The sequence below is a fragment of the Cervus canadensis genome, chromosome 24 (assembly GCF_019320065.1).
Source record: "Cervus canadensis isolate Bull #8, Minnesota chromosome 24, ASM1932006v1, whole genome shotgun sequence".
Taxonomy (NCBI): domain Eukaryota; kingdom Metazoa; phylum Chordata; class Mammalia; order Artiodactyla; family Cervidae; genus Cervus; species Cervus canadensis.
Genome location: NC_057409.1, coordinates 73,048 through 100,838, shown reverse-complemented (window position 1 = coordinate 100,838; position 27,791 = coordinate 73,048). Strand labels below are relative to the sequence as shown.

The following is a 27,791-nucleotide window of genomic DNA, read 5'->3' as shown; positions in this document are numbered from 1 at the left end:
CGCCCACCATCCCGCAAGGTGGGCGCCAAGGCAGACAGGCGGCTCAGAGAAGTCAAGTGACTGGCCCAAGGTCACACAGCTGGGAAGTGGCATGGCTAGAATGTGAATCACTGTGGCTCTAGAATGTCCTCTGCTGGGTCAGCTCAGATCAGTCCCCCACTCCCTGCCCTCCTGTATAGGGAAGGGGAACCCTTACATCTTACAGCTTTAGCAGAGGGTGTGGGCAGGAGGCAGGGGAGGTTGAAAACACGCAGCCTTCCAGGGCTGGAGATCTGTGAGCAAGTCCAGGTCCAGTGCCTGATGGGTGTGGAGGAGCTAGGAGGTGCCATCACTTTCAAAGGCCTAGCCCAGACCAAAAGCCTCCTCCTCCCAAAAGTCCTCCAGAGTTACCAGGTCAGAGTCACAGAGCTCAAGGAACCCCAGGCCCAAAACTTGTGTTTAAAAGAAGCTCAGATTCAGATGAGATGAGCACATGCCCGGGGCTGAGGGCAGACTTGAGCCTTGGTTGGCCAGCCCCATATCCTCTGGGAGTCACTCCCAACTCCTCACGGTTTGATGGGGGACCCAGAGCCTGGGAGGGGTAGGGCCTTGCCCTCCGTCACACAGCAAGTCAGTGTCAGAGACGGGATGAAGACCAGGCCTCTAGAACTTCAGGCCAGAGCTTCTTTGCCAGACCACCCCCCATCCCCAGACCACCCTTCCCTGACCCACTTCCCCGTTGTACCCCTCCATCTTCCCTCACCCCTGTCCGCTTCCCGTCTGCCTTGGATCCTAGTTCTGCGATGGCAGAAGATGCCTTATTCTGCCTTCTTGCTCCCAAGCCCAGCATGGGAAAGGAGCTAAATAAATGCTTGTGGAATTTTTAAAAAAAGCTCAGAAGCCTTAGTGAAGAGTGGCAGGTCCCTGGTGGCCCAGTGGATAAGAATCCACCTGCCAATGCAGGGGATGTGGGTTCATCCCTGATCCTGGGAGATTCCACATGCTGCGAAGCAACCAAGCCCCTGTGCCACAGCTACTGAGCCCGAGTGCTGCGGTGGCTGAAGCCTGCCCGCCTGGAGCCTGTGCTCCACAGAGAAGCCCATGCACCGCAGCGAAGAGCAGCCCCCGCCCACCGCAACTAGAGAAAGCCGGGGCGCGGTGGCGGCGACGACCCAGCGCAGCCAAAAATACACAAATAAAATCTAAAAACTTCCTTAAAAAAAAAAAAAGAGTGGAGGTTCAGGACTTTCCTGGTGGTCCAGTGATTTGGGTTTGATCCCTGGTCAGGGAACTAAGATCCCACATGCCAGGACAGGGAGAGAGGCAACTAAGCCAGAACGCCGCGCATCTGTCGAGCTGGCGCACCACAACCAGAGAGTCCGCAAAGCCGCAATGTGTGCGGATCCTGTGCGCTGCACCTGAGACCTGATGCGGCAAAATAAGTTAAAAAGCGTAGTTCAAACGGGGCCCTAGACATGGATAGGTGACTAACGATCGAAAGTGTGTGATGTATAGATTTCATTAAAACAAAGAGTGGAGGATCAGCTGTAACTCTGGAGCCACACCACCTGGGTTAAACTCTTGTCTCTGCTGCTTGTGAGCTGTGTGATCTTGACTAAGTAACTTAACCTCTCTGTTGCACCATGGCAAGAATATACAGAAGAACTGTACAAAAAACATCTTCACGACCCAGATCACTACGATGAGGTGATCACTCACCTAGAGCCAGATATCCTGGAATGTGAGGTCAAGTGGGACTTAGGAAGCATCACTATGAACAAAGCTAGTGGAGGTGATGGAATTCCAGTTGAGCTATTTCAAATCCTAAGAGATGATGTTGTGAAAGTGCTGCACTCAACATGCCAGCAAATTTGGAAAACTCAGCAGTGGCCACAGGACAGGAAAAGGTCAGTTTTCATTCCAATCCCAAAGTTGACAATGCCAAAGAGTGCTCAAACTACTGCACAATTGCACTCATCTCACATGCTAGCAAAGTAATGCTCAAAATTCTCCAAGCCAGGTTTCAACAATACATGAACCGTGAACTTCCAGATGTTCAAGCTGGTTTTAGAAAAGGCAGAGGAACTGGTGATCAAATTGCCAACATCCGCTGGATCATCAAAAAAAGCAAGAGAGTTCCAGAAAAACATCTATTTCTGCTTTATTGAATATGTCAAAGCCTTTGACTGTGTGGATCACAATAAACTGTGGAAAATTCTGAAAGAGATGGAAATACCAGACCACCTGACCTGCCTCTTGAGAAATCTGTATGCAGGTCAGGAAGCAACAGTTAGAACTGGACATGGAACAACAGACAGGTTCCAAATAGGGAAAGGAGTACATCAAGGCTGTATATTGTCACCCTGCTTATTTAACTTCTATGCAGAGTAAATCATGAGAAGTGTCAGACTGGATGAAGCACAAGCTGGAATCAAGATTGTCGGGAGAAATATCAATAACCTCAGATATGCAGATGACATCACCCTTATGGCAGAAAGAAAAGAAGAACTAAAGAGCCTCTTGTTGAAAGTGAAAGAGGAGAGTGAAAAAGTTGGCTTAAAACTCAACATTCAGAAAACTAAGATCATGGCATCCAGTCCCATCACTTCATGGCAAATAGATGGGGAAACAATGGGAACAGTGACAGATTTTGTTTTTTGGGGGGGCTCCAAAATCACTGCAGATGGTGATTGCAGCCATGAAATTAAAAGATGCTTACTCTTTTGGAGAAAAGCTGTGACCAACCTAGACAGCATATTAAAAAGCAGAGACATTACTTTGCCAACAAAGGTCTGTCTCGTCAAGGCTATGATGGTTTTTCCAGTGGTCATGTATGGATGTGACAGTTGGACTATAAAGAAAGCTGAGCCCTGAAGAATTGATGCTTGTGAACTGTGGTGTTGGAGAAGACTCTTGAGAGTCCCTTGGACTGCAAGGAGTTCCAACCAGTCAACCCTAAAGGAAATCAGTCCTGAATATTCCTTGGAAGAACTGATGTTGAAACTCCAATACTTTGGCCACCTGATGCAAAGAGCTGACTCATTGGAAAAGACCCTGATGCTGGGAAAGCTTGAAGGTGGGAGGAGAAGGGGATGACAGAGGATGAGATGGTTGGATGGCATCACTGCCTCAAGGGGTATGAGTTTGAGTAAACTCTGGGAGTTGGTGATGGACAGGGCGGCCTGGTGTGCTGCAGTCCATGGGGTCACAAAGAGTCAGACACGACTGAGCGACTGAACTAAACTGAACTGAACTGTTGCACCATAAAACGGTGCTAACAGGTTCTACCTGCTGTGGTTGTTTTGTAATACACTTAAAGGGCTTGGTACATATGGTTGACTATAGTTCACATATGCCATGCGCTGAAAACACCCAGAAGGGCTCATTTAGAGCCCCCTAATCTCATTTCTGTTTGAATCCTGACACTCCATCTCTGGCTCCATTAAGATGAAGACTTGGACTGGAAGGGCAGAGGAGCTGCCTTGTACCTGGGGTCCGCTTTCCAGGAAAAGCAGGTGAAACAGACAGAAAAGGTAGGTTCCTGGGACTTCCTGGTGGTGCAGTGGATGAGAATCCACCTGCCAGCACCGGGGACACAGGTCCAATCCCTCGTCCCAGAAGATTCCACATGCCATGGACAACTGCAGTCCATGCACCACAACCACTGAGTCTGAGCTCTAGAGGCCTCTCGCTGCACCTCCTGAGCCTGGAACCCGTGCTCTGTGACAAGAGGAGCCGCCAAAATGAGAAGCCCCAGCACTGCAAGGAGTGGCCCTCGCTCACGCAGCTAGAAAGCCCGAGTGCAGCAACACAGACCCGGTGCAACCAAAAAAAAATTAATAGTAATAATAATAAAGTGGTCAGTTCTCCAAGGCCCTCCTGGAAGACCTGTCTGGGCCCTGGGGGTGGGGGAGGTGGGCAAGAGAAGCACCTGGAAGCCTTGGTTTCCTCTTCCACAAACAAAGATCAGGTAGCACCCTCCCAGGCCCGCTGTGACAGCCAGAGCCAGATGGTGTTTAGTGTAAGCTCGGGAAATGCTAAGCTCCTGTTAGAATCTCTGTGTTTGTTTTCTGAATGAGGAAACCCAAGCTTCCACCCCCTGACTCTGCCCTCACACGGGAGAGCGTCCTGAGGAGCAGGGAGGCTGGAGTCTGCCAGGCTGGGGTCCCAGGCAGGAGCCTCTGGGCAGCGGGATGGTGCTGTTTACAGTCAGCACAGCGGGCCTGGGCTCACCCTGAGCAGCCCCAGACCTGTCCTGAGCTCTGGGGCCTTCCAGCGCCTGGACCCAGGGGCAGCTTTCCCTGGGGGTCTGGGGGCTGCTGGCAGGATGGGGGCCCTGGGGAGCCTTCCTGAGGGGCATGAAGCCGGGCCGCTGGCCCCAGGGAGCCAGAGGGGAGAGAGCAGACCGCAAACCTGCCTCTCCCTCCTTGCTTCCCTCCCTTCCTTCTACTTCTTCCTCCCTTTCTTCCCACACGATTCTTGAGCACGTGTCATGCACCAGGCACTTTTAGGGCACTGGGGACACAGTCCTGATAGGCGTGGCTGCCGACCTGGAGACGCACTCACCGATTCACACTTCTACTCGCTGCTTCAGGAAGGTCTTTCTTCTTTGTTGGTTCATCCTCTCAACAGCTTTTCAGTAAATTTCTGTGATATGGTGGGTAGATAAAACTCTGAGGACGCGCCGTCTCCACTTCAGCCCTGGCTCTGCCACTCGCTGTCTGCATGACCTTGGGCCAGTCACTCCAGCCAGCCGGGCCTCAGTCTCCTTATCTGTACAATGGGGCGGCCCCCACAGGACTGTGGGGAAGAGGTGAGGTGTTCTCCTCCACCTGTGTGCCCAGCTCAGTGAGGGCCTCAGTCACTTGTTCAACCCTCAGACACCCCCGCACACGGCCAGACCCTGGGGACTGTTCCTTGGGGAAATGATCCCTGGGGACTGTTCATTCACTCCTTCAGCAAACAGGAGCAGAGCACCTACAGCACAGTACAGGCTCATGACGCTGTAACTGCATAGTCACACTGTCTGCGGTTTGGACTTGGTGACCTTGGGTAAATCATTTCATCTCTCTGTGCCTCAGTGTCTTCACGGGTCCAGTGTGAGAGGAACTGAAGTGGCATGTGGTGTATATAAAACTATCAACAGTGACTATTCGAGAAGAAAGGGACATTGATTAGGGTAAAAGCCTGGCTTCTGAAAGCTTGGCCCTCTCCCAGTCCGGAAGGCGGGGCTGCCCAGTCTGATGCTGGGGTGACACCTGCTGGCAGGAAGCTAGGCCTGCAGCCCTACCCTCTTCCTGCAGGGTCCCAGACTCCCAGCCCTGCCTCTGGTCTCTGCTAGTTCAGTGATTCTCAGCAAGGGGAGGACAGAGGAGGGGATGTCAACAGTCCAGACTCCTCTCTCACCACCTCTCTAGGACAGAGCATTACTGCCTTTGCCTGGATTAAGATGCAGCTTCCTCCCCTGCCTTCCTCTCCCAGCACAAGAGCTAAGGCATCTTTTTTTCACAAGGCGGGTCGTAATTTCCAGTAGTCCCCATCTCAGAGGCCTGCAAGGCCTCCCGTGAGATGGTCCCTGTCACTTCTCCGGCCTCTGTTTGGAGTGTGTACATGCATTCTCTCCCCCAGCTGGAGGACAAGCTCCTTGATGGCAAAGCCTTGTCTGTCTGTCACTGTTCCATCCCAGGGTCTAGCCCAGAGCCTAGCACACAGTGGGCGCCCAACAAATACTTGGTGAATGAATGAATGAATACTCCAGCCAGACTGGCCCTTCTCCCTGGAGCACTCCCCACTCTTGCCCCTTGTCTTGGTATGACTCACTCAACTGGTCAGATTTTAGTTTAGATGCCACTTCCTGCATGAAGCCCTCCTGATCTCCTCTCCTGAGTGGCCTGGGCACCCTCCTCCAGCCCCAATCTCATTCTGTGTGCCCTTACTGCTGCACTTACCAGAAGTTACGACAATCAGCAGTCGTCTTCTTTCTCACCTCCCCGACTTGGCTATGAGCTCCTTGAGGACAGGGTCTGCTCTCTCTAGATCCCCTCTGTTTAGAAGAGACACTGCCAGGAGGAGAGGCCATCTGCTGTAGAGCTGGTTTGGGTTCTAAGCCCAGCTTCACCTGTCTATGGGCCATGAGTGCACTCCTCAACTTCTCTGTGCCATGGTTCTCTAATATGTGAAATGGATTAAAAAAAAAAGGCGCTTCTCTGTACAGGCATTTCCCTGGCACAGAGCAAATGGTCAATACATGTTAGCCACCAGTGTTTGTGTGTGCATGCTAAGTCGCTCAGTCATGTCTGACTCTTTGCAACTCTATGGACTGTGACCCACCAACCTTCTCTGTCCATGAGATTCTCTAGGCAAGAATACTGGAGTGGGTTACCATGCCCTCCTCCAGGAGATTTTCCGGACCCAGGGATCAAAACTGTGTCTCATATGTCTCCCGCATTGGCAGTCAGGTTCTGTACCACAAGTGCCACCTGGGAAACCCACCAGTGTTCGTAGGAACCTACTAAAACATTAGTGAATAAATGAACATTCAACAATTTTAATCCAAGAGCCTTGAGACCCTCTTCGTCAGCATCTCTTAGACCTTCATCTTCCCTCAGAGCAACTTCCACTTCCTGCTGAGGACCAGGATTGCCCTGGGGGAAAGGGACAAAGTTCCCCCATCTACTTTTCTGTGTCCCTAGGGGCAGTATAAGCCTGGTATGCAGTGGATGCTCAATAAGTAATATCTCATTTTCATCTGTTCAAGCATGATACTCCCTTCCCTTTCTGAGTACTTCCACCCCCATCCTGAGAAGCCAGTTCCCCTTATTTCCCACCCCATCTGGGTCCTTAAATCTCCCATCCTGAGTCCCATGCCCTCCCGGTGATCCTTGGTGACCTACACTCTTGCACGGTGAGCTAAGATGACTGCAGTCACTGTATCGCCCCTGCCTGTTGTGCTGGGAGGTTCTGACTCCTACTCTGGATGAGAAACCAACCAGGTGATCCTGGGGAGGATAGTTCCCAGTGCTGGCTCCTTCTCATCTTTTCAGTTCAGTTCAGTTGCTCAGTCATGTTCGACTCTGTGCGACCCCATGAACCGCAGCACGCCAGGCCTCCCTGTCCATCATCAACTCTTGGAGTCCACCCAAACCCATGTCCATTGAGTCGGTGATGCCATCCAACCATTTCATCCTCTGTCTTCCCCTTCTCCTCCTGCCCTCAATCTTCCCCAGCATCAGGGTCTTTTCCAATGAGTCAGCTCTTCGCATCAGGTGGCCAAATTATTGGAGTTTCAGCTTCAACATCAATTCTTCCAATGAATATTCAGGACTGATTTCCTTTAGGATGGACTGGTTGGATCTCCTTGCAGTCCAAGGGACTCTCAAAAGTCTTCTCCAACACCATAGTTCAAAAGCATCAATTCTTTGGCCCTTGGCTTTCTTTCTAGTCCAACTCTCACATCCATGCATGACTACTGGAAAAACCATAGCTTTGACAAGATGGACCTTTGTTGACAAAGTAATGTCTCTGCTTTTTAATATGCTGTATAGGTTGGTCACAACTTTCCTTCCAAGGAGTAAGCATCTTTTAATTTCATGGCTGCAATCACCATCTGCAGTGATTTTGGAGCCCAAAAAAGTAAAGTCAGTCACTGTTTCCACTGTTTCCCCATCTATTTGCCATGAAGTGATGAGACCAGATGCCATGATCTTAGTTTTCTGAACGTTGAGTTTTAAGCCAACTTTTTCACTTTCCTCTTTCACTTTCATCAAGAGATCATACTTTTAGATCATCTTTTAGATCATACTTTGTTCCCCACTCAGAGAGGCCTTTCCCAACCAAAATATCAAAAAAACCTCTTGCCAGGAATTCCCTATGAGTCCAGTGGCTAGGACTCTGCACTCCCATTGCAGGGGGCACAGGTTCGATCCCTGGTTGGAGAACCAAGATCCTGCATGCCATGCAATGCGTGCTAAATTGCTTCAGTGGTGTCCGCCTCTTTGCAATCCTGTGGACTGTAGCCCACCAGGCTCCTCTGTCCATGGGGTTCTCCAGTCAAGAATACTGGAGTGGGTTGCCATGCCCTCCTCCAGGGCATCTTCCCAACCCGGGGATCGAATCTGTGTCTCATTGCAGGCAGATTCTTTGCCGCTGAGCCACTGGAGAAAACCCTGCATGTCAAGAGGAGCAACCATTAAAAAAAAAAAAAAAACCCACCTCTTTGTTCCACCATCTTCCATCCCACCACATTGCTCAGTTTCTATACAGCACTCATTATACTGTTCAAATAGTCTTTATTGGGTTGTTTAACCTTTCTCCCCCACCCTCAAGAATACAAACTCCAAGAAAGCTGCAGTGTCTTTTTCAATGCTTTGCAGGGCTGGGAATTGGGAGATGCTGCATTAGAATATGCTGTGTGAGTGAGTCAGCCTCATTCTACCTGGCGGTGCCTTATCCTGCCGCTGCTGAAAGGCTAGCAAAGATGGAGAGGAAGGAAGAAGTAGGATGCTTGGGACTGTTTCAGATGTCCTTTCGGATCTAACTCTCCTTCTCTGGCTCAGGTAGAAAAGCCTTCTGCTCGGCTGGGGAGGCAGGCGTGGACCCAGGGAATCGTGCAGGGATCCCCGAGCCTCCCCGCCCACGGCCAGGGTCCCGCAGTTAATCCGCCTGTGCGCAGACGCAGGAGGAGAGGGCCTTGAGGGAGCCGATGACCGTTCCCCACGCGGAGGACCGCGAGGACACGGCCTTCACGGGGCTCCCCTTGGCTTCAGGAGCCTCCGCAAGGCCTCCTGGGCTGGCTGGGGGGGAAGCTTGGGCCGTAGTCCCTCTGCAGGGGGGGCCTGGGCAGGGCCCCCTGGCCTGCGCAAGGCCCCCCCCACCTAGCGGAGCCTCCCGAGTCAGGTTGGGGGACTGCTTTTCCCCGCATAACAAGATGTAGGTCTTCATCGGAGGGACGGCAGGTCCCGGGTTGGGACTGGGGGTGCGGGGTGGCCCCGGGGGTGCTGCCAGGGAGATCTGCTTCCCTCGCGCACAGTCGATGACGAAGGTCAGGTGAGCTCTGGGGATGGCCTTCTGCTGGCGCGCTGGCCTTCCGCCTGGAAGGGAGGAGAAGGCCGAAGGTTTGTGATGGCGCAGCGCGGGGGCGGCTCCAGTGATTTGCGTGTTCGTTCACTCAACCGGGAGTTTTTGTGTTAATTTAATTTTTATTTTATATTGGGATATAGTTGATTTGGGCTTCCCTGGTGGCTCGGTAAAGAATCCGCTTGCCATGCCGGAGACAGGGGTTGGATCCCTGGGTTGGGAAGATCCCCTGGAGAAGGAAATGGCATCCCACTCCAGTATTCTTGCCTGGAGAATCCCATGGACAGAGGAGCCTGGCGGGCTGCAGTCCACGGGGTCATAAAAGTCTTATCAACCAAAGAACAACAGAAGTTGGTCGACCATGCTGTGTTAGTTTCAGGAGAACAGCACAGCGATCCAGTTATATATATATCAGACATATATCCATTCTTTTTTAGATTCTTTTCCCGTATCTGTTATTACAGAATTTTGTAAAAAATATGTATTTACTTATTTATTTGGCTGCACAGGGTGTGAGGTGCAGAATGCCAGATTTTTTATCTTTGTGTCATCTTTCAGTTAAGACATATGGGATGTAGTTCCCCAACCAGCGATTGAACCCAAGCCCCCTGCATTGAGAGCACGAGGTCTTAGCCACTGGACCAGGGAAGTCCTGTTATCACAGAATACTAAGTAGAGTTCCCTCAACAGGGATTTAACTATATGTTGTGCGTGCTAAATTGCTTTAGTTGTATCTGACTCTTTGAGACTCTGTGGACGGTAACCCACCAGGCTCCTCTGTCCATGGGGATTCTCCAGGCAAGAATACCGGAGTGGGTAGCCTTTCCCTCCTCCAGGCGATCTTCCCAACCCAGGGATCCAACCCACATCTCTTATGTCTCCTGCATTGGCAGGTGGGTTCTTTACCACTAGCGCTACCTGGGAAGCTCTAACTGTAGGTTAGTTGACACACAAAAATGGGAAGACGGTGGGGCTTAAGAGCATGAATTTCAGCACTGGGGAGGCCTGAATATAAACCTCTCTCCTCCCCACCCCCATCAGCCCTCTGCCTTCCGGGAGCACAGAGCCCACCACATCAGAGCCTCTCAGCCCCACCATGCCTACACCTGCCTGGGCAATTTGTTAGCATGCAGAGTCTCTGGTGGCTCCGTGGTAAAGAATCTGCCTGTGATGCGGGAGACCTGGGTTCAGTCCTTGGATTGGGAAGATCCCCTGGAGAAGGGAATGGCTACCCACTCCAGTATTCTGGCCTGGAGAATCCCATGGACAGAGGGGCCTGGCGGGCTACAGTATATGGCTCGCAAAGAGTCAGACATGACTGAGCGACTAACACTTTCACTTCACTTTCTGGTGCAGCAGGTCTGGGCTGGGGCCTGACGGTCTGCATTTCTGAGAAGCTCCCAGGGAATGCCGATGCTGCTGGCCCATGGACCACACTGTGGTGAGCAGTACGAGGAAAGCCCGACCTCCTTTTACAGGTGAGGGAACTGAGGCTCAGTGTGCAGGTGTTAGTGGCCTCAGGAAACACTGCTGTGCTCCCGTCCTCCCCCACCATACTCTTATCTACCTGTCCTCTCTGCCTCGGGGATCCTTACTGTATCTTTCCCCACCAAACAGGGAGCAGCCATGAGCCAACCCAGGGGCTTATCAATGAACCAACCCGGGGATTTATCAAAGAAGCAAGTGCCAGAGCAGGTCTCTCCGAATCCAAAGCCTTTGCTCTTCAAAAAGAACATTTCAAGTTGCCCAAATGATAAACAAAACCATCCTCTTGACTACGTGCTCGTCACCATGACCCAGGCTCAGAAGGAAGCTTCTCTTCTGCTAAGTTAGTTAACGCAGGAAATGTGGCTGATCCTTGAACAACGCCGGTTTGAACTGTGGATCCACTTAATATGTGGATTTGTTTTCAATAAATACCCATTCCTACACAATCCATAATAGGTTGAATCTGTGGATGTGGATGCTCAGGTACAAAGGGATGATTGCAGTTATAGCCTGATTTTCCACTGCTTGGAGGATCAGCGCCCCAGCCCCCAAGTTGTTCAAGGGTCAACTGTAAATGAAGCCCATCCGTGGCTTGAGAATCTTGGCAGCCCCGGAGGGAGGCTGTCTTTCCTTTCCTTCCTTCCCCACTCCACGGCCTCCCCAGTCCCTCTCAGCTGCAGGGCTGAGGCCCCCTCTGTCACCTCTCACCTGAGCTGGTCTCCAGGTTCATCTCAAGGCCCCCGGGGTGGGCGCTCGGCTCTCTGGGGTCTTCTGAGGGGAACGTGACTGCTGCCATGGCGCCTGGCTCGGCACTGGCAGAGGAAGCCGTTTTCAGCAGCCGTGTCCAGAATGCGGGTCCGCACCCAAGGACCAGACCTTTTATATTTACCAGATCCGGATCTGCTGAGTGAATTCCACCAGGAGCCACAGGAACTGGCCTGGAGCAGTTGGGGGATTGCTTTGATCAACGGGTTTATGTCAACAGGATTGCAGTCGGGTGGCTGGGAGGCAGGCCTTCTACCAAACACACACTGTTTCTTCCAAGCTCAGCGGCTTCCTCCCTTGGGACGAGCCTGGGAACCATCTCTTCCAGGCCTCAGTTTCCCGAACCTCAGTCATTGCCTGGCTGCATTCCCAGTTTTTAGCTGTTTTATTTATTATTTTTGGTCTCACCTAAGAGAAGGGGGCGGCAGAGGATGAGATGGTTAGATAGTGTCCCTGACTCAATGGACATAAATTTGAGCAAACTCCGGGAGACAGTGGAGGACAGAGGAGCTGGGCATCCTGCAGTCCGTGGGGCCACAGAGAGTCGGACATGACAGCGACGGAACAGCAACAAAGAACTATATGGAATATTACTGACAACATGTCCTTGTCATACTCTGTTTGAGCAGCGATAGATTAGGGGAATTAAACCACAAATCTTTGATTACTCACAGTTCTGGATGGTGGGAAGTCCAAGATCAAAGTGCTTATTGATTCTGGTGTTTGGTGAGGACCTGCCTACTGGTTCATGAATAGCTATCTTTTAGCTGTGTCTTCACCTCACAGAAAGTGCAAGAGAGGTCTCTGGGATCTCTTTTTATAAGGGCACTAACCTCATCATAAGGGATCTACCCTCATGACCTAATTACCCCTCCCCAAAGAGCCCACCTCTTCAGTTCAGTTTAGTTCAGTCAGTCGTGTCTGACTCTTTGTGACCCCATGGACTGCAGCACGCCAGGCTTCCCTGACTATCACCAACTCCCACAGCTTGTGCAAACTCATGTCCATTGAGTCAGTGATCCCATCCAATCATCTCATCCTCTGTTGTCCCCTTCTCCTCCCACCTTCAAGCTTTCCCAGCATCAGGGTCTTTTCCAATGAGTCAGCTCTTTGCATCAGGTGGCTAAACTATTGGAGCTTCAGCTTCAGCATCAGTCCTTCCAATGAATATTCAGGACTGATTTCCTTTAGGATGAACTGTTTGGATCTTGCTGTCCAAGCGACTCTCAGGAGTCTTCTCCAACACCACAGTTCAAAAGCATCAATTCTTCAGTGCTTAGCTTTCTTTATAGTCCAACTCTCACATCCATACAAGACTACTGGAAAAACCATAGCCTTGACTAGATGGACCTTTGTTGACAAAGTAATGTCTCTGTTTTTTAATATGCTGTCTAGGTTGGTCATAACTTTTCTTCCAAGGAGTAAGCATCTTTTAATTTCATGGCTGCAGTCACCATCTGCAGTGATTTTGGAGCCCCTAAAAATAAAGTCTGTCACTGTTCCCATTGTTTCCCCATCTATTTGCCATGAAGTGATGGGACTGGATGCCATGATCTTAGTTTTCTGAATGTTGAGTTTTAAGCCAACTTTTTCACTCTCCTCTTTCACTTTCATCAAGAGGCTCTTTAGTTCTTCTTTTCTTTCTGCCATAAGGGTGATGTCATCTGCATATCTGAGGTTATTGATATTTCTCCCAGCAATCTTGATTCCAGCTTGTGCTTCCTCCAGCCCAGCATTTCTCATGATGTACTTCTGCATATAAGCTAAATAAGCAGGGTGACAATATACAGCCTTGACATACTTGACGTTTCCCGATTTGGAACCAGTCTGTTGTTCCATGTGCAGTTCTAACTGTTGCTTCTTGACCTGCATACAGATTTCTCAGGAGGCAGGTTGGGTGGTCTGGTATTTTCATCTCTTTCAGAATTTTCCACAGTTTATTGTGATCCACACAGTCGAAGGCTTTGGCATAGTCAATAAAGTAGAAGTAGATGTTTTTCTGGAACTCTCTTGCTTTTTTGATGATCCAGCAGATGTTGGCGATTTGCTCTCTGGTTCATCTGCCTTTTCTAGGTTTCAAAATATGAATTTTTGGAGGATGTATTCTATCTACAGCATCTTTTAGGTCAATCAAATTTTAAGTCAATTTTTTCTTTTACTGAAAAAGAGAAATATTTGTCTACTGAAAAAAAATGTACAGCCTAAAGTTCAGAGTTATGTTTTTTCAGTGGATTTACTGAGGACTTAAGTCCAAGAGAAAACCTGATCAAAAGAGGTAAGTGTAGAGCCAGGATATATAGGAGTTAAAAAAAAAAATAAACAAACCAAAACAAAATAAACAAGGTAGTTGAAACATCAAAAGATTACTGTCAGGGACTTCCCTGGTGGTCTAGAGGTTAAGACTCCCAGCTTCCAATGCAGGGGGCTCAGGTTCTATCCTGGGTCAGGGAATGAAGATCCTACATGCTGTGCAGTGTGGCCAAAAAATAAAAAAAAGAAAAGAAAAAGATTACTGTTAATTAAAGAAAATCAGACATGTCACATTAGTGAATTTAGTGCTTTTATATGTATGGGAAGATGCACGAGTTTGGGCTTATTGAAATTATTCCTTTAACATGCACCTCAACTATTCCGTTTTTCTCCCTCCTGAATCCCGTCAGGGTGCACCGTTGGGGTGGTTGCAGTGGTGGCTGGCTTGTTGATTGCAACATTGTTTGTTTACTGACAAGGCAGGTGACATTCTTTGTTGTAGTACTACTATAAATAAATATGTATGGTAGAAGATGCTACCCCAAAGAAGCCCATGCCCTGATCCCCGGAACCTGTGGAAATGTTACCTTACACAGCAAAAGAAGCTTTTGCAGGTGTGATTAAGGGTGTTCCCATTCTGACACCAATTCTGATGATTGCTTTTTTCCACATTACCAAGCAGTTAACATTTTTCTGACATTGCCTACCTGGAGATTGCTTCAGATTTTACAGATTAAGAGGTCAGTCCTACAAGACTGCCCCTGGCACAGACACCAATCACAAGTCCTGGTTGTCAGATGAGTTTCTGAGCTACAGATGGGAGGGTCCCAAAACACACTCCTTGGATTCAATTAGTTTGCTAGAGCAGATCAGAGAACTCAGAGAAATGTTTTGCTTATCAGATGGCCAGTTTCTTATAGAAGGATATAACTCAGGGGACTTCCCTGTGGTCCAGTGGCTAAGACGCCACACTCCCAACGCAGGGGGCCTAGGTTCAATCCCTGGTCAGGGAACATAGATCCCCCATGCCACAACTAAGCATTCGAATGCCACAACTTAAGTTCCTGCGTGTTGCAGGGAAGATGAAAGATCCCACATGCCCCAACTGAAAATCCTGTATATCTCAATGAAGATCAAAGATCCCACATACTGCCACTAAGACCTGGGCAGCCTGAATAAATAAATAAATATATATACATTTAAAAGACTGTAACTCAGGAAGAGCCAGATGGAAGAGATGCACAGGCAAGCTGTGTGGGAAGGGCAAGGAGCTTCCACGACCTCTGAGAACGCCACTCTTCCCCAATCTCCACCAGTTCACCAACCCAGAAGCTCTCAATACCCTGTTCTTTAGGGTTTTAATGGAGGCTTCAGTGCATAATCATGATTGATTAAACCATTGGCCATTGTTGGCCACGAATCTCCAGTCCCTCTCACTCTCTGAAGGTTAGTCGGTCGGTGAGTGGGACTGACGCTTCCAACCCTCTAACCCAGCGCTTGGTTCTCCGGCTTCCCTGCTTAGGTGCTGTTGTTCTTGTTCAGTGTCCGACTCTCTGAGACCCCATGGACTGCAGCATACCAGGCTCCTCTGTCCTCCGCTATTTCCCAGAGTTTGCTCAAATTCACGTCCCTGGAGTTGGTGAGGCTATCTAACCATCTCATCCTCTGCTGCCCCCTTCTCCTTTTGCCTTCAATCTTTCCCAGCATCAGGGACTTCTCCAGTGAGTTGGCTCTTCACATCAGGTGGATGTAGGGCCTTTCTAAGAGTCACCTCATTATGACAACAAAAGCCACCCTTTCCCCTCTTCTCAACTGGGAAATTCCAAGGCTGGTAGGAGCTCTGTGCCAGGACCCAGTAGGAAGACCAAATATGCATTTACTTAACAGATCTGGGTTCAATCCATGCATCAGAAGATCCCCTGGAGGAAGGCATGGCAGTTCATTCCAGGATTCTTGCCTGGAGAATCCCATGAACAGAGGAGCCTGGTGGGCCACGGTCTGTAGGGTCGAAAAGAGTCAGACACGACTGAAGCTACTTGGCACGCATGTATTTACAGAGGTATGGACTTTGATGTAGGGATATTGGGTGGATTATCTAAGTGAATACACCCTAATCACACTAGTCCTTAAACTGGGACCATTTTCCAAGCTGAGTTAGAGAGATGTGACAATGGGACAAGGCCAGAATGAAACAAAATGAGACACTCAGTCTGCCATTGATGGTGTTAAAAGACAAACCGGGACATGTTAAACATTTTAAGAGTTTATTTGAATAAAAATTGACTTCAATCAGGTAGCATCCAATCTAGAAGATAGAAAGGAACTCTGAGTAGTTGTACAAAGGCAGAAAGGAGCAGAATTGGAAGTTACACTAGGCAGGAAAGTGGGTTGGTTATCGCAAGGTTACTTTCCCTTTGGAGACAGCAAGGGTTCATCAGGCAACTAACTAACTATAATACAAACTATAAACTAGTTTGTATTTATTTTATAAACTAGTTTGGTCTAGCTTATTTACAGCCTTGTGTCAGCTTCAGCTGTACAGCTTTGCTGCTGTTTCGCCGCCGAGTCGTGTCCAACTCTTTTGTGACCCATGGACTGTAGCCTGCAAGGCTCCTCTGTCCGTGGAATTTTCTAGGAAAGAATACTAGAGTCGGTTCCCATTTCCTTCTCCAGGGGATCTTCCTGACCCAGGGACTGAGCCATGTCTTCTGTGTTGGCAGGCAGATTCTTTACCCCTTAGACACCAGGGAGCCCAGCAGCTGTAAAGCATCGCTCCTCAAAACCCATAACCCTGGTCTAATTGTCAGAAAAACACTGGAAAGATCCAAACTGAAGGACATTCTGCAAAATACCCATTTAGTACTCCTCACAGTGTCAAGATCGTGAAAAACAAGGAAAGACTGAGAAAATACCACAGACCAGAGGAGGCTGAAGGAGACGTGATGACTACATGCCATGTGGAATCCTGGGCTGGATCCTGGAAAAGAGAAAGGGTATTAACAGGAAAACTGGGGAAATCCATATAAAGCCCGGGAATTTAGTGAGTAGTCACGTACCAATGTTGTTTCCTTGGTTTTAACAAGTGTTCCATGGTCACGTAAGATGTGAGCAGTGGGGAAACTGGGTGTGGACTGTACAGGGACTCTCTGCATTAACTCTGAAGCTTTTCAATAAGCCTAAAATTATTTAAAAATTAAAAAGTATTTTAAAAAAGTTAGTGGGGAAGACTCTCATTGGACGCTAGTGGAGGTAACTGGGACACCTCATTTCTCTGATAATTCAAAGGAAATGAATATCAGGAAGACAGTGCAAGTGAGGGTTTGGAGAATTTGGAATCCTCTCAGATTACTAGTGGGATTGTTAAGTGTTTCAGTCACTTTGAGTGGGGCAAGTAAATTAGGAATTTGGATTAACAGATACACACTACTATATATAAATATATTAACAGTGAGGACCTCCTGTATAGCACAGGGGACTATGTTCAATGTTTTGTAACAATCTATGATAGAAAGTAATCTTAAAAATAATATGTATGTATGTATAATTGAACCACTGAAACACTGTAAATCAATCGTAATTCAGTTTTTAAAAATGGTGCTGTCATCTTGGAAAATAATTTGGCAGTTTCTCAAAATGTTAATGATCGAGTCATCATAGGCTTCCCTGGTGGCTCAGGGGTAAAGAGTCCACCTGCAAATGCAGAAGACGTGGGTTTGATCCCTGATCCGGGACGATCCCACGTGTGGCAGAGCAACTAAGACCGCGAGCCACAGCACTTTGCTCCTGAGCCCTGGCGCTGAGAGTCTTGAAGCTGGCGCACCCTGGAGCCCGGGCTCCACAGAGACGCCGCCACAGTGAGACGCCCCAGCACTGCCGTGAAGAGCAGCCCAGCAGTGACCCAGCACAGCCAGGAAGAAACAAGTTTTCAAAAAGACCCACAAAAAATCCTGTAATATGGAGCTTATGGTCCAGTATGATGAATCAAAAAATAAAGGACATAGTGCTTAACAAAGTTATCATAAGACCCAGCAGTTTGACTCAATATGTATACCCGAGTAAAAACACATCCGCACAAAACTTGTACACAAATGTTCATGGCATCATTATTCACAACAGCTTCACTTGTGGCTCAGCTGGTAAAGAATCCGCCTGCCATGCGGGAGACCTGGGTTCAATCCCTGGGTTGGGAAGATCCCCTGGAGAAGGGAAAGGCTACCCATTCCAGTACTCTTGCCTGGAGAATCCCATGGACAGAGGAGCCTGGCAGACTACAGTCCACGGGGTCACAAAGAGTTGGACACGACTGAGTCACTAAGCACAGAGTGAAAAGGACTCCAATGTCCATCAGCTGTTGAACAGATAAACCAAATGTTGTATATTCATACAGCAGGATACTATTTGACTGTAAAAAAGAGTGAAGTACTGATACATGTTACAATGTGTATGAAGCTTAAAATCTAAGTGAAAGAAGCCAGTCATTAAAGACCATATGTTGTTTCATTCCATTTTATAATTTTATATAATGTCCAGAATAGGCAAAACTGTGAAGACCAAAAGTCGATTAGTGGTTGTCAGAAGTTGGGGGAAGGAAGAAATGGGGTTTGGCAGAGTGATGAAAATGTTCTGAAATTAGATAGCAGTGTTGGCTGTGCAACTGTTAATATACTAATAACCAGTGAATTTTACACTTCAAGATGGTGGATTGTATGACATGTTTATAATCTCAATAGAGCTGTTATCTTTTAAAAAATGAGTGCTTTCCTATCTTCCCTGATGAACTGTTTTTCTAGAAAATCATGTGGCCCTGGATGAGGGAAAGCTCTTGTTTACAGACTTTCAGCTAATAAATGTGGAAAGAATGATAGGATCAGAAATGCATCATTTTACAACCTCTAATGAAGTTACTGACTCAGACAAGCATCTTCAAAGGAAGAAAGTACTACGGAAGGTTGATGAGAAACTTTCCAAAGAAAGAATCATGCCGCTGCCACTCAAACCACCCAAACCACCCACTGTATCATCACTAAGGGGTCAGGAAAAAGCTCTGGAGGAGGGCGTGACAACCCATTCCAGTATTCTTGCCTGGAAAATTCCATGGATAGAGGAGCTTGAAGGGCTACAGGTCATGGGGTCTCAAAAGAGTCAGACACAGCTGAACACACACAACAACACACAAAACACTCAACAGCAATTAGGAAGGCTTCTTACCCCCCAAAAAATTGGATCTGAATCTGCTTAGGCGTCTATAGCTATTTTACAGGGAACCGGACAAAGGAACTAATTACAAGACAGCATAAGGAAGGAAATAGAAAAACCCAAAATGTGGGTCATTCTATAGGACAAGTGACCCCATTTCTGCAATAAAGCAATGAAATGGCAATGAAACAAACAAACAAACAAACAAAAAGATCAAAAAACCAAAAAAATGAGACAAGGAGAAAAGATTACTTTGGAACAAAAGTGACTCAGAAGCCAAAACTAACTGTTGACTAAAAAAGATGCACAACTTGAGAGTTTCGAGTTAAGTTTTATTTGGGGCAAAAAGAGAACTGCAGCCTGGGAGGCAGCACCTCAGATAGCTCTGAGAGACTGCTGCAAAGCGGCTGTTGGGGAAGGTCGGTATATAAGGTTTTGTTGAAGGGGGAGTTCAATACCATTAGGCACTCATTTTACAAAAGGTTTTTGTTAGCCATGAGAATCTGATGTCACCATGAAGGGATTTAGTGCTTCTCTAGGAATGAGGAGATGCAAGGATTGAGGTCATAAAATCTGTTCCTAAAAGCATCCAACCATCTAAAGACCTGTCCCGCCAGACTCCCCGGAGCACAGAGTGCCTGAACTCCCTCAGGGACTGCTGAAGGTCAACACAGAGGAAGATGGCAAATGCCTTTGTTGTTCAGTTGGCAATGCTCTTGGTAAGTGCCAATTTGTAGCTGACAAAGCAACCACCCCCCCAAACACCCCACCCAATTGTTACTGCAGTGAAAGAGGACCTTGTATAAATCCTGGTTGGAAAAAATAATAAAAAGATATTTCAAGACAATTAGGGAAATTTTGATTCTGGTTGGATATTAAATGATTCCAAAGAACATTTTGTTAGGCATGATCAGGGCATTGCATAAATGTAAGATCTTTTTAAAAGAATTGCACACTGAAATATATAAAGATGGAATGACTTGATATCTAGGATTTGCTTTAAAACACTTCAGCAAATCTTTTTAAAAAGTGAGTAAGTAAAAGGACTTTCTTGGCCATCCAGTGGTTAAGACTCTATACTTCTGAAACAAGAGGAAAGGGAGAGGACACAGCTTTTGAGAGAATGACATAGCCCAGGGATACAACATAAACTGATTAGAATCAAATGGGTCCAAGATGGCAGACTTGTTGACTTTGATTAGACCTTGATCCTCAGCCAGCAAGCTAGATGGCACACCCAGAGGATCCGTGACAGTTCCAAGGCACCATCAAAGACCAAAAAGTGGGTGGTGGCCCAGCTCCTGGAAATCTCCACCCCTTCCCCAGAGTAGTTGGAATAATCCTCCCACTCATTAGCCTATGGGCTTCCCTTGTGGCTCAGCTGATAAAGAATCTGCCTGCAATGTGGGAGACCTGGGTTTGATCCCTGGGTTGGGAAGATCCCCAGGAGAAGGGAAAGGCTATCCACTCCAGTATTCTGGCCTGGAGAATTCCATGGACTATACAGTCCATGGGGTCACAAAGAGTCGGACATGACTGAACGACTTTCACTTTCACTTCATAAGCTCTTAACCCTCCATCATTAAGCCTATGAAATTACCCAGTGCATAAAAACCAACCACACCACATCTCGGGCTGCCAGACTCACCCTCTGCGATGGCCCACACTCTCTCTACAGTGTGTGTTCCTCTCTAAATAAATCCCTTATTATCTGTCACCTTGTGTTTCACTGAATTCTTTCTGCAATGACATCAAGCTTCTTTAGGTCCTGAAACCAGGTACTGTGGGTTTTAGCTGGGTTCAAGTCCCAGCCACGTGGGTTAGAGTCCCAAATTGGACTTTGGCTGAGTTCTGGTCCCAGCCATGTGAGTGTTGCAGTTGCAAAGAGCCGGACACGACTGAGTGACTGGACCGAACTGATATTAGTTCAAGTCCCAATCTAAGGTAATCAGTTTCACTTCCACTGCAGGGCGCATGGGTTTGATCCCTGGTGGGGAAGGGGTGGGGTGGGGGGAAGAAGGGTATCTTAAGTACATTTAGCAAAAGTTAACTATAGAATCTGGGTGATAGATGTACAGAAAATATTTCACTCTTTTCACTACTCTGTGTTCTTTACAAAGTTTTCTTTTCTTTTAACAAGTTTTTAAAATGTACTATTTCTGGCTCACTGAGCCTTTGTGGCCACAGGTGGGCTTTCTCCAGCTGCGGTGAGCTGGGGCGGCTACTCTTCAGTTGGGGTGTTCAGGCTTCTCATGGCAGGGGCTTCTCTTGTTTCAGAGCACAGGGCTTGTTACCTGTGAGCGTGCTTGAGCTTAGCTGCCCTGAAGTGTGTGGAATCTTCTTGGACCAGGGACTTAACCAGGGTCGCCTGCTTTGGCAGGTGGGTGCTTCACCACTGGACCACCAAGGGAGTCCCGGAGAATTTCCAAAATGAAAAGGAGTTTACAAGTGCACATCAAGGGTGTGTGCCGAGGATGACTGTGAAGAGTAAAGAAAACCATTACATGACAAGTGAGCAGAGAAAACATAAAAGGAGCATTTACAAATTAAAATACTGTTACATAATTCATGATTGTAAAACGTTTGTAGTCAGCATGATAAACTAAATTGTATAAATAGACATTTGTCGGTTTATCTACAGTATTTCAGGTTTATATCCTCAGGCTGGTCAACCAAATAAAAAAGTTCTACTTATTCAGAAAGTTCAAGGCAGCCCACGTGTAAATAGTGCCTGAGCGTTGGGAAGACTTTAGGGTAGGGGGTGGGTGAGTTTTAGGCTGGAAGCTCTGGAGATGGTGAAGGGCCCTGTGCCGTCACTCTGAGGGGAGGGGGTTCTGGAGGGGAGAAGCTCGGGGTGAGGAAGCTGGTTAGTAACACACCAGAGCACTAGCCCTTAGTGAGAAACCAGGCAAGTCAGTCCTTCACTCATTCAACCAATGCCTGTGTACTTACTCCTGCCCTATCCCAACCACCCATCCCAGGTTTCTGGATTTCTTCTTCTCTATTACTCTAAAGAGTTTCTGGCATCTCAGTGTTGTTTAATGAAGACCACTAGTGAGTCCAGATTTTATTCAACCAACTGTGCTGTTAGAACCATTCTCAGCTGAATCATTAAAACACCCAAATCTCTGTAACATGCATTTATATATTGATACATTCTGCCAAGTCTAATGTAAGCTCCCTTCCTCCTGGACCTAGCACCTTTAGAATCCAGTTACACCCATATTCCCCGGTTTCAGCTCATTTATTAGTTAGGACCGCTCTCTGTCTCTTCCTCTTCTTCCTTCCTTCCTTTCCTTTCCTTGTTGTGTGTAAGTCACCTCCAAGATCAGACTGGGCATTTTGGAATTAGACTTTCTGTATAGATCTGGAGACAAAAGAAGGATGGTGGAGTGAGTGGTCTCTGACAGGAACCAGCATCTCCTTGCAAAACAACTTCCTTGCTGCTTGTTGTTCAATTGCTAACTTATGTCCAACATTTTGCGACGCTATGGACTGTAGCACAACAGGTTCCTCTGCCCTCCAGTAACTCCCGGAGTTTGCCCAGATTCAAGTCCATTCATGTCATTTCACATGCTGGCAAAGTTATGTTCAAAATCCTTCAAGCTAGGCTTTAGCAGTACATGAACCTGGAACTTCAGATGTACAAGCTGGGTTTTACAGAGGAGGTTTTACAGGCAGAGGAACCAGAGATCAAATTGTCAACATTTGTTGGATCATGAACGAAACAAACAAGTTTCAGAGGAACCTCTGCTTCACTAACCACACTAAAGCCTCTGACTGTGTGGAACACAACAAAATAACTTCCTAATTGGGTTTCCCTGATAGCTCAGTTGTTAAAGAATCCACCTGCAATGCAGGAGAACCTGGTTCAATTCCTGGTTTGGGAAGATCCACTGGAAAAGGGATAATCTACCTGCTCCAGTATTCTTGGGCTTCCCTTGTGGCTCAGCTGGTGAAGAATCTGCCTGCAATGTGGGAGACCTTGGTTCCATCCCTGGGTCGGGAAGATCTCTTGAAGAAGGGAAAGGCTACCCACTCCAGTATTCTGGCCTGGAGAAGTCCATGGACTGTATAGCCCACAGGGTCTCAAAGAGTTGGACACTGAGGACTCTCATTTTCACATGAGGCTGTTACATGCCCTCCAGGGAAAGCAGTTTGGCCTCATGCCTTGTGGGGAGGGGCTGCCTCTGCTGGTAAGGGCGTTTCCTTGAATTTTGGATTTCGGGAATCAGGGGAACTCAGTCATCTGCATCCACCCAAACATCCCCATTTCAATTCCTAAGTGCACCTTGTTCCCATTCAATGTATCTGGCCAGGTGCAATTATATCACAATTATATTACAGTTTAGCAACCCATTGATCACTTCTGTTGAATTTTTGACTACACAAGCCCTGTGGCTATAAGAGATAAGAAAACGTAGAATAATCAGGAATGGCCTAGTTCTCTGGCTCTGTCTTGGAATTTTAAATCCTATTTCTTTTTTGAACATCTTCAGTGTAATTATCACAGTTATAATAATTCACAGTTCACCCCACAGTTCTTATAGCCCTCACTCCCATCATAATGGTCAGTTACAGCAACTGCAACTAAAGAGAATCTTGATGAAAGTGAAAGAGGAGAGTGAAAAAGCTGGCTTAAAACTCAACATTAAAAAAACTAAGATCATGGCATCCACTCCCATGACTTCATGGCAAATAAATTGGGAAACAATGGGAAGTGACAGACTTCATTTTCTTGGGCTCCAAAATCACTGTAGACGGTGACTGCAACCAAGAAATTAAAAGATGCTTACTCCTTGGAAGAAAAGCTGTGATCAACCGAGACAGCATGTTAAAAAGCAGAGACATTACTTTGCTGACAAAGGTCTGTCTAGTCAAAGCTATGGTTTTTCCAGTAGTCATGTATGGATGTGACAGTTGGACTATAAAGAAAGCTGAGCACTGAAAAATTGATGCTTTTGAACTGTGGTGTTGGAGAAGACTCTTGAGAGTCCTTTGGACTGCAAGGAGATCCAACCAGTCCATCCCAAAGGAGATCAGTCCTGAATATTCATTGGAAGGAGTGATATTGAAGCTGAAACTCCAATACTTTGGCCATCTGATTAGAAGAACTGACTCTTTGGAAAAGAGCCTGATGCTGGGATAGATTGAGGGCAGGAGGAGAAGAGGATGACAGAGGATGAGATGGTTGGATGGCATCACTGACTCAATGGCCATGATTTAGAGCAAGCTCCCAGAGTTGATGATGGACAGGGAAGCCTGGCATGCTGCAATCAATGGGGTGGCAAAGAGTTGGACACGACTGAGCGACTGAATTGAACTGAACAGCAACTGCTCCATCCACCAAAGCTTCATCTTCAGTAGACACTTTCCTCTAGGCAACAGTACTTATTGTACTATTTTTTCCCCTGAATGATATAGACTAGATCTGAATTACCTTCAAATTTAATGCCCTGATTTCCATCTTTGAAGGTCAGTTTCCTGCAGAAGTAGAAATCTCACCGGGCTTTCTCTTTAATTAAAACCTTTTATTTTGATTTTTTAAAATTTTAAATATTTTTTGGCTGTACTATGGGGCATGTGGGATCCTAGTTCCCCAGTTAGGGATTCAGCCCTCCCCGCCCTGCATTGGAAGTGTGTCATCTTAACCACTGAACTGACTGCCAAGGAAGTCCCAGTTTTTTCATTTTGAAATAATTGTAGGTTCACATGCAATTGTAAGAAATGATACACAACAATTCCATCCCCTTCCCCATCCTTTATGGGCTTCCCAGGTGGCTGAGTGGTAAAAGAAGCCATCTGCCAATGCAGGAGACACTGCTTCAATCCCTGGATCTGGAAGATCCCCTGGAGGACATAATGGCAACTCACTCCAGTATTCTTGCCAGGAACATCCCATGGACAGAGGAGCCTGGCGGGCTACAGTCCATGGGGTCACAAAGAATCGGACTTAGCAACTAACAAAATGATCTCCTTAGGAAAGACAAAGAGCTGCGTCCCAGCGGAGGCCCTTTAACTTCACTTGCATGTCTGGCAGGCATCACCTGTGGGGCATCTGTGAGATTGGGGAGCGTCGTGGCCTGCATGAGATGTGCGGGGCCACTGGGTTTCTACTGTGGTGCTCGTGGGTCAGTCAGGGGTTGGAGTCCTGGGGACATGGTTGAGGAAGTTCTGGAGCTGTATCACAGCAGCTTAGGTGAGGAAGGTGGGACCTCGAGCCCCATGGCCTTGCACACTGCAGACAGGAGTGTATGCAGGTGTGCACTGATTCACGTGGGTGCCTTTCACTCTGGTAGTGTCTCTGGAGGATTAGATCAAGAGAGCGCCATATGGGCTGCCAGAGGAAGCGTGTTAGATGCAGGTAATTTGAGATGACTTTATTTCATGAAGAGACAAAGCAGACTGGGTCTTGTGGAGTTTATCCCAAGACCACGGGTGGGAGGCCTTGAACCAAGGCTCAGAAGCAGAACCCAGAAACAAGGTCGTCTCCAGAACTGACTGAGCCCCTTCGTAACCATTGCCGGAAGCCCCCGGAACACCACCAGCAGGCTTCCTGACTCCACATTAGGCAAAACAGCCCAACCCAGCGCTCACCCCTGTTGCTGTGTTGTTCATTCGCTCAGCCCTGTCTGACTCTTTTGTGTCCCTATGGACTCTAGCCCACCAGGCTCCTCTATCCATGGCATTTCCCAGGCAGGAACACTGGAGTGGGTTGCCATTTCCTTCTCCAGGGGATCGTCCCAAACCAGGAATCGATCCCTGGTCTCCTGTATTTGTGTCCCCTCGGCTCTCCCTGGACTGTCGGGAGGTCAGGGCACTGTGCTGACAGCACCTTCCTTATCTTTGCTCCTTGCTCTTAATAAACTCACTCCCTTCAAAAATGCTCTGTGTCTGGAAATTCTTTTCCAACCTGCGATCAGATTGCCATGACAGGTCTGCTCCCTAAGACTCATGACGTTCTTATGAACGTGACCCTGGCCTGTGGATGTTAAAGTCATCCTTGCCCTCGGGATTTTGACCAGGCACTTTAAGGTCAACTCAGCTGCTTTAGATTCTTGGGCTATGAGTGATGGTGGTTCTCAGGATGAAGCTCAGAAATGTTCCAAGCAAAAGGAGCATAGACACTGTGTGGAAAATGGTTTTCACATTGGCACTCTTGCAGTTTTGAATAAACTACAAATGTTCTCTGCACATGTGCAGATTAATTGATTAGCTTCAAGGGGCCCTGGAGGTCATTCCAGCAAAATGCACTGGATGCTGGCAGCTGCTGCACCCTCTGCCCCGTGCCCACTTCTTCCTAGCTGCAAGGAAAACACTGGTGGGCGCCATGGGGCAGAAACAGGTATTTGTGTCAGTGCCACAGCTGGGCACTGACTCTTGGGGTCCAGGACTCACCCCCCCCCCAGGGCCAGCCCCCCATGAAGTCCCAAGGCTCTCTTGGCACACCTGCCCCATGACCCCCTTTCTCAGAAGCCCCAGAACCTGAATTAGGAACAAGTCTGAGCACTTGTGGGCTTCCGTGGTAGCTCAGATGGTAAAGAATCCATCTGCAGTGCAGGAGACCCAGCTTGGATCCCTGGATTGGGAAGATCCCCTGGAGAAGGAAATGGCAACCCACTCCAGTATTCTTGCCTGGAGAATCCTATGGACAGAGGAGTCTGGTGGGCTACAGTCCACAGGGCCACAAAGAGTTGGACACGACTGAGCGAGTGACACTTTCCAAGCACTTGTGGGGAGCTGCCCGCCGAGTCCTGGTCTCCTCGTGGAGGTGATGGGCTCTGGTGTCTCAGAAAGACTCCTCCCCTGAGGGCTGTGTGGTGAGAGCTGCCCTGGCTTTGCCAAGAGGCACATCCCCGAGGAAACACTGTGACCCTAACTGCAGGCTGCTCATTCTCCCTGTTGACAAGCTTATCCTGTGAAAGAGTGAAAGTCACTCAGTGGTGTCCAACTCTGTGGCCCCATGGACTGTAGCCCACCAGGCTCCTCTGTCCATGGAACTATCCAGGTAAGAATACTGGAGTGGGTATGCATTCCCTTCTCCTGAGGATCTTCCCGACCCAGGGATGGAATCTCAGTCTCCAGCATTGCAGGCAGATTCTTTACTGTTAGAGCCACCACTTATCCTGAGACTTGTCAATCTTTGAAGATTCTTGTTCAGTTAGCACCATTTGTTTTTTAAAAACTCTTGAACTCAATGAGAAAAATGAACACAGGTTATGCTTACTTGTTGGCACTCCCTTCATTACTGTCCATTGGGTTCTTTCACCTCAGAGCTATTTTTGGGAATTGGCAGCGTTTACACATTTAAGACCAAATCTGGAAGGGCTCTGTGAGTGCCCCTGGTGGCTCTAAACAGAGAGGCAGAGTGCTCAGACTTCCCTCGAGGGGTGACTCTGCCCATCCGCTGTCTCCCTGGGAGCATTCAGTCCCGGGGACGGTTGTGCCCACTGTTGGGAAGTCACCCTCTTAGGCTCCCCTGTTGGTGCCCTTCATGAGGCTCTGAGAGGCACCCTTGTTGGTATACTGGCTTCACTTGGGTGGGATTTCTGCCTTCTCGATGCAGGTTCCCAGGGGCAGGACATGGCTGTGCTTGGCACTGTGTTGGCTCCACCCAAGTCAGCCCTTGGCCAGTAGAGCAGGAGGTGGTGGGGCTGGGGAGGGGCTGGGCTCTCTGTGCACTAAGGGAATGGCAGGCTGGAAGGCCTGCTGACTTGGGCAGGTTGGTGGTCAGTAGTGGGACAGTGAGCCCTGAGTTTTGCCCATGTACGCAGGATACAGCAGGTGAGAGTTAAAAACCCAAGTCTGTAGCATGAACACCTGGTTTTGCAGAAGTGGTGTTTTTTGTAACTTGCAATGCAAACCTAGGAAAATAGAGTAAGATGTAATCCAAGGATAAAACAACATTCAGTAAATGTTCAGATTTTCAGGGGAGGGAAAACGCCCATTGTGGGGCAGAGCTGGGCATTGAGGCTGAGTTGCTGGTGGGACCGATGGATGGCCCTGGGATGCCTGCGGGCTCTGCCAGTGCTGCTCTG

The 27,791-nt window shown here is 48.0% G+C and overlaps 1 protein-coding gene across 1 annotated transcript; it reads right to left on the bottom strand.

Annotated features, from left to right (window-relative positions):
• Positions 1–8,250: 8,250 nt before the first annotated feature.
• On the bottom strand, positions 8,251–11,426 carry LOC122426665 (steroid receptor associated and regulated protein). Its single transcript, XM_043445752.1, has 2 exons — positions 11,251–11,426; positions 8,251–9,068 (listed from the first exon to the last, which is right to left on the bottom strand). The coding sequence occupies exons 1-2, from the start codon at positions 11,336–11,338 to the stop codon at positions 8,632–8,634; spliced, it is 525 nt and encodes a 174-aa protein (XP_043301687.1). The 5' UTR covers positions 11,339–11,426; the 3' UTR covers positions 8,251–8,631.
• Positions 11,427–27,791: the final 16,365 nt, after the last annotated feature.

Coding starts and splice junctions, on each gene's coding strand:
- LOC122426665 (XM_043445752.1), bottom strand. CDS start 11,338: ATGGCAGCAGTCACGTTCCCCTCAGAAGACCCCAGAGAGCCGAGCGCC. Junction 9,069..11,250: donor GAACCTGGAGACCAGCTCAG/GTGAGAGGTGAC, acceptor CCTCCCTTCCAG/GCGGAAGGCCAGCGCGCCAG.